At 38.2% G+C, this 16,190-nt stretch overlaps 1 protein-coding gene across 1 annotated transcript in view; it reads right to left on the bottom strand.

Annotated features, from left to right (window-relative positions):
- Positions 1 to 4,330, bottom strand: part of MYOM1 (myomesin 1) — a 161,101-nt gene extending 156,771 nt beyond the window's left edge. The window contains exon 1 of the mRNA XM_006867294.1: positions 4,197 to 4,330. Coding sequence (XP_006867356.1) covers positions 4,197 to 4,219 — 23 coding nt within the window. The 5' untranslated portion in view covers positions 4,220 to 4,330. The remainder of the gene's footprint in view (positions 1 to 4,196) is intronic.
- Between the last annotated feature and the right edge of the window lie 11,860 nt (positions 4,331 to 16,190).

Below are 16,190 nucleotides of genomic sequence, written 5' to 3'. Positions count from 1 at the left end.
TCTTTGCTCTTCAACACTTTAAAAAGGTCTTGTGCAGCAGATTTGCCTAATGCAATACGTCATTTGATTTCTTGACTGCTGCTTCCTTGAGTCTGGCGTATAGAGTTCTTCAATATCAACATCATTGACTTTAGTGGTTGGTGTATAAATCTGAATAATAACTGGTCTTCCTTGTTGTTGTTGTTGTTAAATGCCATCAAGTTGATTCCAACTCATAGTGACCTAGTCTAGGGTTTCTGAGGAGTGGCCGGTGAGCTTGAACAATCCACTTTATGGCTCAAAATGACATTGCGTCCTGAGCATAGCCTACAGCGCCACACTAGGTCTTCCTTGTAGGCATACGGATATTATCTTGTCACAGACAGCATTGTATTTCAAGACTGATCTTAAAAGGTTCTCCATTGAAACCTGTCTACCATGGGTGATGCACTGTATTTAAAATATAGGTGGCATTGCTTTCAGCAGCCCAGCAACACACAAGCCACCACAGTACAGCAAACTGACCGATGAGTTGTTGTTAGACCCCATCAAGTTGGTTCTGACTCATAGTGACCCTATGTGTAACAGAACAATACACTGCCCATCCTGCGCCAGCCTCACAAACATTTCCGTATTCAAGTCCATTGTTACAGCCATTGTGTCAATTCATCTTGTTATGAATCTTTCTCTTTTTTGCCAACATTCTACCAGGCATGATGTCCTTCTCCAGTATCTGGTCCCTCCTGAAACCATGTCCAAAGTTCATGAGAAGTCTTGCTGTCCTCACTTTTAAGGAACATTCTGGCTATGCTTTTTCTAAAACAGATTTCTTTGTTCTTCTGGTAATCCATGGTATATTAATATTCTTCACCAACACCATAATTCAAATACATCAGTTTTTTAAAAAAAATCTTCCTTATTCATAGTCCATTTTTCACATAAATATGAGGTAATTGAAAAATGCCCAGGCTTGGGTCAGGTGCACCTATGTCCTCAAAATGACATCTTTGGGTTTGTTTGCTTTTTTTAAAAAACACTTTAAAGAGATCTTTTGCAGCAGATTTGTCCAAAGCAATATGGCCATTTGAATTTTTGACTGCTGTTTCCATGGGCATTGATAGTAGATTCAAGTAAAAATCCTTAACAACTTCTATCTTTTCTTTGTTTAGCATGATGTTCCTTCTTGGTCTAGTTGTTAAGGTTTTTGTTTTCTTTACATTGAGGTATAATGCATACCGATGTCACATTCTTCATCTAGTCCAGCTTCTCAGATTTTTTTGCTTAGCATACAAATGGAATACGTATGGTGAAAGGATACAATCCTGACATAAACATTTCTTGATTTTAAACCATTTAGTATCCCTAACTGCCTCTTGATCTATGTACAGGTTCAACATGAGCACAATTAAATGTCCTGGAATTCCCATTCTTATGGAATATTACTAGAGCAATGGATAGGCATCAACTTTGTTTCTTACTAAATTTAGTGAGTAAATTTTCATTTCTTTTTCCTTACATTTGCCTCCCCAAACAATAAGAAACTGTCTACTTATTAAGCACAGTGGCTCTATAGAATAAGGACTGGACTGTGAACCACAAGATTGGTAGTTCAAGCCCACCAGCCACTCTGCAGGATAAAGATGAGGCTTTCTGTTCCCACAGAGACTTAAAGCCTAGGAAACCCTATTCAGGGTCATTATGAATGGGAACTGACTCAATGATATTTAACAACAACAACTAATAAATCAGTAATATAGCCACTATTCAATTTAGCAAAATAAATAAAAGGAAGATGTCAGCTTTTGATTTTTATGGTTCTAATATAAGGAGCTCTGGTAGCGTAGTGGTTACGAATTGGGCTGCGAACCTTAAGGTCAGCGGTTCGAAACTACCAGCTGCTCCACGGGAGAAAGATGAGGCTTTCTACTCCCATAAAGATTTACACCCTCGAAAACCCTGTACAGGGTCGCTATGGGTCGGAACCGACTCGACGGTACTTAACAACAACAACAACAACATAATTAGCTTTAATGTTTGTTTGTTTTTTGATGAGATAGGAAATCAGTGAATTATTAATAAATGAATACAAAACAAAGTATAGCAAGAATGTGTTTAGAATTCTCTGTAGAGGTCAATATACAATGTAGAGAGATTGAACTGAGCTTTGCAGTATGATCGAAGGTGTGTATGCACAGTAACTAACCAGATGCAGTGCTAGTGTTGCCCTGAACTGAGACAGCCCTATGTAAGAGAACTCTTAAGAGTAACCTCACACTACTTCCAACAGTAGATCTGCGGGCAGCACTCTAGAGGGCAAGAGACATCCACTACCACCTTGCCTTGCAGTTACAAATTAAATGAACTGCAAACCACTAACTATTTCATATGAGAACTTGAATATGTATTTTGACATATTTGTTTGACACAAGAGAACAAGGATTGTTGTTGTTGTTGTTGTTTAGTGTTGTGGAGTTGGTTCTGACTCATAGCAACCCTGCATATGGTTTCCAAGAAGTGGTGAGTCCGAACTGCTGACCCTGTGGTCTCCTGCCTATCCTACGGAGCCACACCAGAACTTCTTTAACTAATTATAAATACATATCATTAGTGACTCTTCTATTAGCTGAGCCCAGAGCAAAAATATGAGGTGAGATGTTGACAAAAGTGTACTACTGCATATTTAAAATGCATAGATATATAAACCTCCCAAGTACTAAGAATATCACTGATGGCCTCAACTCTGAACTTCCTACTGGAAATGTTAGTTTCTTTCCCATTCTTTTCTTAGATTGTTCATATCGCCAATGGTCTTATGAACTATTCTTTCCAACACTGTAGTAGAACATATGAAATTGGGTCCATACCAGAAAAAACTAAAATAAAACAAAACCTAGAAGGTCAATTTTCATTCACTTCTTATTTTATCAGATATTACTTTGTAAATGATCATTTTTGGCCTAGGAGAGCTACAATATTTGATGCGAAAAGATCCAGGAGTGGACATGAAGAGAGCAAAGCCTACATCATAGGCACAGAGCATGTCAGCAGATGCTAAGTTATGTGGTTTTTAAATGACTTTCTTCCCCACAAATAAAGCAGAAAACACCAGTATTTTACTCCTCTAACCTAGTTGTCTCCTATAATAAATATGAGTGAATATTAAACTAACTTTGTGAAGAATCTAAGTCTGAGTAATCATACTTAGAAGTATAAATAGCTTCTCCCAGAGAGTTCACTTTAATAAAGCCAGAGCTGTCAAAAACATCCAATAAAAAGCTAAAAATAGAATATTAGTTATCCCCTTATGTCTCCAGTTAGGTTCAGAGCAATTGTTATATTAACCTCTGAAACAATTCAAAAAGGAAGAGTCAGAGAACAATGGAATGAGAAACACAGGACAATAGTTAGGTTACCAAAAATCACAATCCAATTATTTCTTTCTGACTTCAGTCAAAATCTACTTTTCTATGACATTTCCTGATGGCGTTTGCCCTGGCAGGATGACTTCATTTGGAGTGTCCCCTAAACTACGTGAGTAACTCTCCACACAAAGGAAAGGCCGGAAAACTCCTATGAAATGTTCATCTTAGAGTCTCTGGCAAGTTTCCTGTCAATATCACACTGGATATTAATAACCTTCAAAGAAAAGATTTTATATCATAAACATAGAAAATTGGCATTTCATAGAATTGTATTACTTATTTTGCTTGATGTTTGCCTCAAAATAAATAATAATCTCTTTCAAGCCATATAAAGCAGGCATTTGAATTATTGTGCAATTCTTTTAGTCTGTGTCATAGAAGTTTTTTTCCCTACTAATAATTAATAAAACTACACTGACAGCCAAACTGTCTTTGATTTACCTAAACAAAACATCTGATTTCTCTTAAGTTCACCATTTTACAGTTTCAAACCTTTCATTCTTTTCTAATTGGAGTGCCTGTGTATCGTGTTTGAACACTGGTGTTCAAATGCTCTACTTCAATTTCAACTAATTCTAAAACTAGTATTATGTTTCCGTCATTCTCTTCTGTTGTGTAGTGATGGCAGAGATTTTGAACGGACTAGGTTTCCTCAGATGTACAGACAGTAGCATAGGGTTGAGCACACAGTAAGTTCTCAATAATTGTTCATTATTACTATTATTCATTATCTACTTTGACAACATTCACACCCCACATTCAAATAACCAAGCCTGGGAAGAGTGAGCGCCGTACCGTCCTGAGAAAATAGGCACCATGTAATCACTGGGCAGATTCTCTTTCTCCTGTCCGGAAAGCAGGCTCTTCTTGGCTCTCTTGGTTTGGGGACTCAACTTGGATGAATAGCCTTCTAACAGCAGACTAGAATCTGTAATTCTGAAACAAAACCCTTCGCATTAGACAATGGCAAAAAATAAAAAGCATTTAAAATATTCAAAGTACTGATAAAAGATTGTGAGAGAGGCTTCATTGAATCCTAAATCCTACTGCTATATTTCTCTTTTATTGTTAGAACTAAAGTGGAGTTGGAAAGACCTCAAATAAAGCATTCTATGAAGGCACAATAGGAAAACAGGTCTCTAGAAATCCCATGTTTTTTTTCCCTCTTCTCTCAAAGTGCCAAGGCGAAAACACTTTATAACAGTCCCAAATAGCCTTGGTTGTTAAGCTAAGGTGTAGAATTCAGGCAGTCTATATAAATGGTTTTGATATATTGTTCACCCAAATCCGTTTGGGGGATTTTTAAGAATGCACATTTTTTTCTGCTTAAGGGCCCAAGATTCTACAGCTTCTAATAGGAAGCGCAGGCGATTTAGATGCAGAGGCTCCCAGTGTGCACGTTGAGATGGTGCCGAAGACAGAATCCTCCTTTAAAGAAACACTGGGCTTAATCAAACACAGAGTTACTGTATGTATATTAAGTGAGCACACAGCATTGGGTGAGTCAAGAAATTATACGGTTTGATAAACAATGCTTTGGTCAGTTCTGTTAGACACAAAAATGTGTACGCTGGTTCAAATGTGCATTTTGAAGTAGTTAATGTAGGAGCCTGGATGGTGCAGTTTGTGATCAGGTGTTACTTTAAAGTTTAGTGGTTCAATCCTACCATCCCCCAGCAGTTCTGTGGAAAAAAGGCCTGGCAAACTGCTTCCGTAAATCCTACAGGTAAGAAAACCCTAAGGAGTGATTTGACTCTGCAGTACCTAGACTCGATGGCACATAACAACAACAACAACAACCTAGAGCTGACTCAGTGGCAGCTAACAAGAACAATGGTCTAAGAAGCCATAACATTCATTGTTGGGACACGAAATGTGAAAGCAGAAATCGCAACTAAAGAAAAAGAACTGAGAAAGCTAAAATTATAATCTTAATCTAAAGTTATTAACTTTTCTCACAAAACATGTGTTTCCCCACAATCATGTCACACTTTGTATAAACTTCAGGAGTTCATGAGAGCTATGCCTGAGCTCTGGGTCCAGAGCTGCAGTTGTGCATGGCAGTGAACGTTTTCAACAATGGGGAAAACTGGGTATTGCTTGTCCAGGAAATCTCTGTATTATCCTTGTAATATTTTGTAAATCTAAAACTGTTTGATCATAAAAAGTTTAATGTAAAAAAGGTAAAAGCCCCTGGGTCTAGAGGAACTTGGAAGAGAAAATGAAGACTGAGCGGTATGACATGAAGAAAGCAACCTGTGCGGTGAGAGAGAGAAATGCCTGCCATCTACACCTGTCTACGTGTTAGCCTTGGAAAGTCATTTGGAAATGCAAAGGGTTACCAAAATTGAAAGAAGAAGCCAGGCATACATACACCTATTACAAAGTGGACACGTAACAATGCAGGGATGGGGGTGTACCCTCTGCCTAACCAGAAGCATCAGTGCAGAGCTCGCAGGGGCAGTAGGCACGCTGGTGCTCCGGTGGCTTTTGCCTTGAACCTCCTGACTGGAGCAATGGAGGTGACCAGTCTTCCTCACACATTAGCTACCTTCTTCCCTAGAGTGAATATCTAGCTCTAATCTCAGGATCAACATTAGATCTAAAGGTTAGAACCTTGAATGTAAGCTTGTGGATTCGTTCCCACTTGGAAGCCTGAGTGAAATTTGTTCCTGGCTGGCTGTTCCAGGCAGGAGCAAAATGACTGCATTCTATACCCCAACAGGTCACCAAAGTACAAGCTGTGCTTATACAGATCTAAGTTTAAAGTGGTATTTTCCTTCACTCTTGTATTCGATTACTATTACCTGTATACAAATGAAATCAAATCAAATCACAGAGCTGAAGAATTTCACTTTTTGTCTATTCTAGAAGACTTGAATTTTCTCATTTGCCTTGTTTGTTTGTTTTCTGATTTTGCTCTTTCTTCTGTATTCCATTCTAGTTGTTTATAATTATATTCTTCTGAACTCAAATCTTTCCATGTGTATTTTCATCTAAGCAACTGTGAATTGTCATTCTTTTTGTTCTGTTTTTCCTTTTTCTGTCATTTTTACTTTAATACAAATCTTTCAATTGGTGCAACTATTATCCAGAGCATGTCAGAATGTGGTGATTCCATTCTCACAGGCAAATCACAACAGCTGATTTTTAATAGTTTAATTTTATGGCAAAAAGTCATGGCATTATCATCAGTTTCTAGCTCAGATTTCATTAGCCAACAAATAATACTAAATTAAAATAATACCAAGTTTTAAGAAACTGACCCTGTAAAAATCAATGCAACTGCTTATTTGAAGAATAACTGTGAATAGTCTATTTCATTATAAACCATCAACACTGAGGTCCAACATCTTCCTCTAGCAGATTTTTCAGTTGAATTATGTTTTAAAAAGAGTTAAATAGAATGTTCAAATTTGAAATTTCTTTAAACTTAAAGATCTCATTTCTCAGATTTTATCAAAAATTTAAAAATAATCCTCTAATAGTTTGCTTTCTGAATAGAGAGTAAACTTGCTATGTATGGATGTGTTGGAACTACACCTAAGACTTTTGTGTTGTTAAGAGACATTGAATCAGTTCTGACTCATAGTGACCCTATCTATACAGGGTTTCCCAGGCTTGTAAATCTCTGTGGGACCAGAAAGCCTCATCGTTCTCCCTCAGAGTAGTTGGTGGACTTGAACCGCCGACCTTGTGGTTCCCAGTCCAGTGTCTATCATATGAATTTTTATGTACTGAATTTAAATCTTGTACCTTTGAGTTTCAAGGCATTAATGAAGGCACTAAAGAAGTTAAGCAATAGGTAAAGATTGATTTATATGTGTCCCCATGGGTCTGTGACGGTGTCCAGGGGCACCTTTTTGTACTCTGCTCCTCCTTGTGCTTTGTCCTCTGTTGGAATATCTAGAGTCAACAGATATAAAATTAATAACCTCACCACATCTGTGACCTGCAACAATACAGAGAACGATGTAGCCAAGGTATATAAAGCACTCGGGAAGTAGTCCATTGTTGTTGTGTTGACAAGTTGGTTCCGACTCATAATGATCCTGTATAGGGTTTCCGAGACTTTTAAATCTTTGCAGGATCAGAAAACCTATGAAATAGACTTACATCTGAGTCCAGTTCAAAGATTGAACAGAAAAAAACTCACCTTCTGCTTTTGCAACTACATAATGAGCATAAGAGGAAAAGCAAGGAGAAAACCACTGCTAGACATGGAGGCATGGAAGAGATGTCTCATTACACAGGAGCAGAAATAAACCAAAACTGAGAGACTCTTCACAGTTCGCCCTGTTCACACACCATGCTAGAAGCTGGATTCGGACTAACAAGCATCTCAGCTTACTGATCTTCCCACTACACCAGCATTCTCCAGTCTTTGTGTTTGAGTTCATGTTGTGGTTGCTAAGTGCTGTCGAATTGGTTCCGGTTCATATCGACCCTGTATAGGGTTTCTGAAGAGTTGCTAGTGTGTTAGAGCTGCCAACTTTGTGGTTAGCAGTCCAGTACTTATCCTAAAACCCCACACCAAGAGTTCCTTTATGTATCTGGTGGTGGTGGTGTGTCATGGAATCAGTTCCGACTCATAGTGACCCTACCTAGAGTTTCTGAGGCTGTAAATCTTTATGGGAGCAGAAAGCCTCATCTTTCTCCTGTGGAGTACCTGGTAGATTTGAAATGCTCACCTTACCATTAGGAGCTCAGCTCATAATCCATTATGCTATCAGGGCTCCTTTTGTGCATATGTTGCTGTTTAGTGCCGTTGAGTCTGTTCTGACTCATAGAGAACCTGTATAGGGTTTCTGAAGAGCACCTGGTTGGGTTTGAACTGCTGACCTTGTGGTTTGCTGATCCTAAAGCTCCATACCAAGAGTCGTTTATGCATATATTGTTGTAGTTATATGCTGTCTAGTCGATTCCAACTCATAATGACCCTGTACAAGGTTTCTGAGGAGTGACTGGTGAGCTTGAACCACAGACCTTTGGTTCAAGCGGAACTTGCAGTCCAGTGCATTAACCCGCAATGCCACACCAAGATTCCTTTATGCATATATTGCTGTATAAATATTATCACTTAAAAAATTCAGTAAGTAAAAATATTTAGAGAACAATTTCTATTTGTAAAAAAAAAACTTGAAGTTCTAATATTTCTTCCTCACCCTTTGCCTTCATGAAATCTCCATTTTGGAGACCATGCATGATGGCACACTGTCCCCAAGAACATTGATTATTCTTGAAATTATTCACATAAATTAAGGCTATGAAATCATCACAGTCCTGTTGAAAATAAAATAATAATAATAAAATAAAGCATTTAAAAAACCCACTGGATTAAACTTTATAAAGTAAAATGCTGGCTCCTTAAAATGATGTTTAGAATTACTATATCATTTTTGGGAACTGTCCTAGGTCCCCCAGGATAAATAAATTTATTCATACCATATAAAAGAAAGTGCACACACACACAAAAAGTGTAAGATCTGCTTAATAGCTATGTTAGTTTCTGAAAATATTCTGCCAGCCCATCAGCAAGTTTCAAGACAATGAAGTTAGCTGTAGGCTAACTGTACTCCCAAGCCCAGTGTTGCCCATTCCTGAGTGCACACAGTAATAGCACTCTAATTAGTTTCCTTTCTGGTCTTTCCCACTGCCTGTGAGCACTGAAGGAGAGGGAGGATCTCAGTTTCTTGATATCCTCAACCCTGTGCCCAAAGCCTGATACTGCCAAGTAAGTGGGGACGGAATGAAGTAAAATCAGCATTCATCCTCCTGCACACATACCCTATCTGTGATTCTCAACCCTGATTGCACTTCAGAATCTGCTGAGGAGCTTAGAATCATAGCCAGTGCAGAGACAGGACTTTCAGTGATGGAAACTCTGTCCCCAAGAAGCAATGATAAAACAGGGCCCAATTGTCAACAACAATCCATCTCTGATAGAAAATACTTGGAAACCATATATCCTGAATGGAGTCTGGATGTGGTACTCTAAGATAAACAGTGGACTTCTAACTGCAAAGTCGGCAGTTCAAACCTACCAGCCGCTGCTTGGAAACCCCATATAGAGTCACTATAAGTCAGAAGTGACTTGATAGTACTTACTACTACTGCTATATTCAGAATATATAAGTAATTCCTACAATTACAAAGGACAAACAACCCAATTACAAAGTAAGCAAGGGACGTGAATAGACATTTCTCCAAAGAAGATATATAAAGGGTCAAATACCACATAAAGAGATGCTCAGTATCATTTGTCACTGGTGGTGGTTCTGTGCTGTGGAGTCGGTTCTCACTCATAGCAACCCTGTATAGGGTTTCTGAGGCTGTAAATCTTCATGGGAGCAGAAAGCCTCATCTTTTTCCCGTGGAATGGCTGGTAGTTTCCAACTGTTGACCTTTAGGTTAGCATCCCTGCTTGTAACCACTATGCTATAAACCCACAAGCAGTTCAAACCAACGAGTTCCTCATTAGGGAAGGGCAAATCAAAATCCACAATGAGATACAACATCAACCCTGTAGAATGACTGTCACCAAAAAATCAGAAATGAAGAGTGTTGGCAAGGATGTGGAGAAATGTATTTTTCTTTTACAAAAATTTGTTAGATCCAGTAATATAAGCATTTCATTTTTAACAATATAGTATGTCGATCTTCTTAAACAACAACAAACAAGCAAAGAAAATCTCCTAAAAAACCAACTCATTCAGGTCTCTGAAAATTAACCAAAGATATACATGACACTGAGAAGCAGTTATTCATAAAATACTACTGAATTTCAGGCAACAACAGTGGGAGTGTGTGGAGCATTCTAAACTTCCTTCCTTCCAAACTTCCTTTGAAACTTCCTTCACCACCATCCCCGGCTCAGTCAATGAGGTATGCCTACCTGGGTGGAAAAAATCGGAACATAAAGGGTTTTACTGGCAGAGGGGACACTTGATTTGGAGCAGAGTCTGGATAAGTTTCACATCCAGTTGCATTGTCAGAACCAATAGTGATCTCAGTGCAAATAAGTAAGGAAGGGCAACAGCTCAGCTAGTCTGAAGTTGTCATCATGACTGTGGCAAGAGACAGACTGGCAGACCCACTTAACAGGAAGACCACGGAAATAAAATAGGCATTCGGGGCCTTCATATTCACTCCACACATGGGTGCAGGAGAAACTGGAGAAGATCCAAGCTACCCACGCACTTCGGGGTTATGTAGAGGAGAAGCAAGAGAGCCTATCTAATATGAATATAACTATAACTATAACTAGCATCAAAAAGATTACTTAGGAATAACTTTAGCAAAGAATTGTACATTGAAAATTTAAAAACAGTTATAAGATGATAAAAGAAAATCTAAATCTATAACCCAAGGTCGGCAGTCAAACCTACCAGCTGTTCCTCAGAAACCCTATACAAGGTCACTATGAGTAGGAACTGACTTGAAGGCACTTAACAACAACACACACACACACATAGAGAGAGAGAGAGTCCTGGTGTGGCACTGTAGGAAAAGCACTGGAATGTTAACCACACGGTTGATGGTTCAAACCTACCAGCTGCTACTTGGAAACCGTATACAGGGTCACTATGAGTAGGAACAGATTTGACGGCACTTAACAACGACAATATGCATGTATGTATGTATATGTGTAAGCGACCCTGTAAAGGGTTTCCGAGGCTGTAAATCGTTATGGGAGCAGAAAGCATCATCTTTCTCTCGCGGAATAGCTGGTAGTTTCGAACTGCTGACCTTAAGGTTCGCAGCCCGATTTGTAACCACTATGCTACCAGAGCTCCAACAACAACAACTATATATATATTCCATATCCATGATTGGGAAACTCAACATTGCTAAGATGGCATATTTTTCAAAACTTATCTACAAATTTAACATGATCCTTATCAAAATTCCAGCAGGCTTTTTTCTTTGTTGACAAAGAGGTTAAAAAGCTGATCTTAAATTGTATACGGAAATAGGAAGGACTTAGACAGCCAAAAAAGTTTTTGTGAAAAACTAAGTTTGAGGGCTTGCATTAACTGGTTTTGAAATTTAATATAAAGCCATAGTAATTAGGGCATATGTTGCAGCTAAGTGTCATTGAGTCAGTTCTGATTCATAGTGACTCTGTATAAGATTTCCCAGGAGTGGTGGGTAAATCTGAACCACCAACTTACAACTTTGCAGTAAGCAGTCCAGTGCTTATCCTACCGTACCACACCTGGATTTCATTTAAGGCATACAGATCAAGAAAATAAAACTGAGAACTCAGTATTACAACCTTACATTTATGGTCAATTGATTTTTGGCAAAAGTGCCAACAAAATATAAAAGTAAAAGGATATTATTTTAAACAAACATGAAAGAATTTAGAAATTTATCCCATATCATGCGATTTAAAAAAAAAAAGAATCATAGTTTCAAATGTAATATCTAAAATTTTTCTTAGAAGAAAAGATATGAGAAAATCTTTATGGTATTGAATTAATAAAAGAGATCTTAGATGTAACTCCAAACGCATATTCCTAAAGAAAAAGTTGATGAATTGAAATTCCTCCAAATTAAAAAGCTATGGTCTTTGAAACATACTGTTAAAAGAATGAAAAAAACAGGCCAAATGGAAACAATTAGTCCACTTAAACCTCAGTGTCTACAACGCAGAGACCAGAGCTACGTAGTGCCCAGCTACCACTACTAACTGCTCTGAAAAGGATCACATTAGAAGATCATGGCTAGAGTAGGAGAAAATGAGAAACAAAACTCAAAATCACAAAAAAGACCAAGCTTACTGCTTGTAGAGAGACGGGTGGAACCCTTGAGACCATGGTTCCTAGTCGCTCTTCCGGTCAGGGAAATTAACTCACCCCTGCAGCTCTATTTCCAACCGAACAAGACAGGTCTATAAGGGGAACAACTCTAGGGAGGTGTGCACACTTTAGAGTAATTAACCATTGGAGATGAAAAGGGCATCACTTACCCAAGGACAAGGTTCAGAAGAGTTAAGAGAGAAGGAGGAATGGAAACAGAAAAAACAGAGAGGCAGTAGGATAAGTGAGAAGTGGGACAAGCAGGGATCACAATCAATGAAATGAAACAAAATAGATATACATTATTGAATGAAAAATTAATCTGCTCTGTAAACCTTCACCCAATCCACAAGAAGACATTAAAAACAAAAACACAGGTCATAGGATGAGAAAAAGTACTTGCAAATATATACCTTATAAAGGACTTGTATCTGAAATATTTAAATATGTAACATAAATGAAAACAAAATATTTAAATAACTCTGAATACTGAATAATTAAGAGATTTAAAGATCTAGTTTAAAATGGCTGTAAGTGCTGAATAGACACAAAATATATTATACAAAATGACTAAATAAGCACATTTAAAAAGTGTTAAGAAGATGGCACAGTAGACAGACATGCTGAGACCAGGTGAAACAGATATGGATAGTGATCCTGGAACCCTGAGTTTCAGAGGATACAGCAAAGATGTAGACTGATTGCCAATTGGAACAGGAAGTTGAACAGGAGCAATAAGAGAGAAGAAAAACAGATAGGCTGTTGGCTGGTCTGGAGTTGCAGGCAACTGTTGATACTGTGGCCTGGAGGTACAGGACAAAGCTGGAGGTTGGCAGCAAATGGTACAGTCGTCCCTGTTCCCCTGGACCTCCTGAGGGTGTGGCCAGTCCCTGCACTTACTAGCCCAGTGACCGGTGCCTGCCCCCTTCTTCTGCACAGCCTTTACTCTGCCTGGGTCATATACCACCCCTGCATCTGGAAGTTTGTGAACCCACCCTGAGCTACACTACACACACAAAGAACAATGTTCACACTTTCAGTCTCTATCACATCCACCAGGAAACAGATGGTCGGTACCTGACCACACACCAACTTACAATCATCAATTAAATACAAATACAATGACACCCCAGTAACATTATATTGGAGAAAACAGACAATTTCAGCTTACATGAAGAAATAACACAGAATGTCTCAAATAAGTGATCAAAATACAGAGTTAGAAGATATAATATCAGAAATGGTATAGAAACTCCATGATAAGGAATTTAAAAAGAATGGTATTTAGATACCTTTAAAGGATTGAGAGAGTGATCAAGAAAACTACAGATGAAATCAAGGGAAACACAGACAAAACTTTAGAAGAATTCAGGAAAACACTATAAGAACATATTGACTAAAATAAATGAAACATTGGAAACCATACAAAAACAGCAATGAGAAAGCCAGAAAATTAATACTAAAACTTCAGAAATAAATAATACATAGAAAAGGCAAAGAAGTACAATTAAATTAATGGGAGACTGAATTAGTGAACATGAAAAACCAACATCTCAATATTCATCTGCTAAAGGAGCAATAAGAATAAAGAACCAAAGATTCCGAAGAAAGTCTAAAAGTTACATGGAACACTATCAGGAGGAATAACTTAGTTCAAGAGTTGTTGGAAGAAAACTTTCTTAACATTATCAAAGAAAAGAAGATAGCATTCAAGAAGTTGAGTGAACTTCAAATAGGATAGACCCCAAAAGAAAAACACCAAGATACATTGTCATCAAACCTTTCAAAACAAAAAACAAAAAAGCAGCTCAGGAAAAGTGAAAAGTTAGCAACAAAGGAGAACTAACCTGAATAAATTCTGATTTCTCAGCAGAAACCAGGCAGGCAAGAAGACAATGAGATGATATACATAAAACTCTGAAAGAAAAAAAGTTTGAACCAAGAGTCATATACCCAGCAACACTATCCATAAAATATGATGGAGAAATGGAAGAATGCGTAAACAAACTGTGGTACATGCACACAATGGAATATTATACTACCTTAAAGAATAAGGTAGATGAGGACATGGAGAGAGGAAGCAGCTGAGGACTGTAGACTCATGGAAACAGAGGGACTGAGTGCTGGTGGCCAGGAGGTAGGCTTGCAGAATGTACCCTTTGGTTGCTATATTCCTGAGTGTTTTTTCTGTGTACACCCATATACTGCCCCCCTCTAAAAAACTAAAAAACCCAGAAAGAATGGAAGTAAATACTGTTGGATAATGATACATGGAGGAGATTGTAATTATTAAAATAAAACAATGGTGTAAAGCCAATGTTCACGATAAAAAAAAAGCAAAAAAAAAATATATATGATGGAGAAAATAGGACATTTCCAGATATACAGAAATTAAAAGAATTTATAAAAATCAGATCAATCTTACAAAAATACTAAAGGGAGTTCTTTGGACAGAGAACCAATGACCACAGACTACTACCTGAGATGAATAAACATGGCAATATCACCCAGGACTCAACCCAGATATAGAAGTGTTCAAAGTAAAATAAACCTACAAGACTGAAAGCAGGGAACCAGAGATACCAGTTTGCAACCACACACACACACACACACACAAACCACCATAAAGTCAAAAGAGGGAATAATATAGTTACAGAACTTCCAAATGAAGAGCAAATCAAGTATATTTCAAGAAAAAAACTAAAATAAATAAATAAAATAAATCTAACTGTAACCGTAAAACGACACCAAGTCAGTCCTAGCCATTGCTCAACACGTACCCTAACACTAACCGTAGTCCTAAGTATAAGCCTAACACTAAAGGAAGCTGTAGGGCTAGCCTAGACCTAGCCACAGTCCTGTTCTCCTTACTCCTTGTTGTCATGTGCCGTGGAGCCTAGGGATCCTACAAAACGAAACACTGCCCGGTCCTGCATCATCCTCACAATTGTTACATTTAAACCCATTTTTGTGGCCACAGTGTCAATCCAATTCACTGGAGGTCTTCCTCTTTTTCACTGACCCTCCATGTCACCAAGCACAATGACATTTTTCCAGGGATTGATCCCTACTGACACCATTTCCAAAGAATAAGTGACAAAGTCTCACCATCCTGACTTTAAGGAGCATTCTGACTGTACCTCTTCCAAGGTAGATCTGTTTGTTCTTCTTATAATCCATCATACTTTCCAACACCATACTTCAAGTACGTCAATTCTTCCATAATCTTTCTTATTCGTTGTCCAACTTTCATGTGCATCTGAGGCAATTGAAAATACCATGGCCTGGGTCAGGTGCACCTTAGTCCTCAAAGTGACATCTTTGCTCTTTAACACTTTAAAGAGGTCTTCTTCAGCAGACTTGCTCAATGCAATACATCTTTTGATTTCTTGAGTGCTGCTTCCAAGAGCGTTGACTGTGGTTCCAAGCAAAATGAAGTCTTTGACAACTTCAATCTTGTCCACCACTTGTCTATCACCTTGTTGTGCCGTGGCGACTTGTGTGTTTCTTTGATGCTGGAACCTAAAGCACTGGTATTTTAAATACCAGCAGGGTCAACCATGGAGGACAGGTTTTAGCATAGCTTCCAGCCTAAGATAGACTAGGAAGAAAGAGAGTCATTGAAAACCATATGAGTAACAGAACATTGTTCTGTTCTGTTTCGGGGGAAGAACTACCTCCTCAAAGTAGAGTTGACCTATATTTGCTGATAGGGCACAACTCAAAATGAGAAGGAATGGCTGTAAACATCCACTAATAATTGGAACGTGGGATGTATGAAGTATGAATCTAGAGTAATTGGAAGTTGTTAAAATGAAATGGAACATATAACGATCGATATTCTAAACATTGTTTTGTTGTTATTCCATAGAGTCAGTTCTGATTCATAGCAACCTGGATTTCTGAGGAGCGGCTGGTGGGTTTGAACCACCAACCTTGGGGTTCAAACCAACCTTGCTTATTCTACAGCACCACACCTGGACTC

This window comes from Chrysochloris asiatica, unplaced genomic scaffold (assembly GCF_000296735.1).
Source record: "Chrysochloris asiatica unplaced genomic scaffold, ChrAsi1.0 scaffold00103, whole genome shotgun sequence".
In the NCBI taxonomy this organism is placed as follows: domain Eukaryota; kingdom Metazoa; phylum Chordata; class Mammalia; order Afrosoricida; family Chrysochloridae; genus Chrysochloris; species Chrysochloris asiatica.
This window is presented reverse-complemented; position numbering and strand designations above follow the sequence as displayed.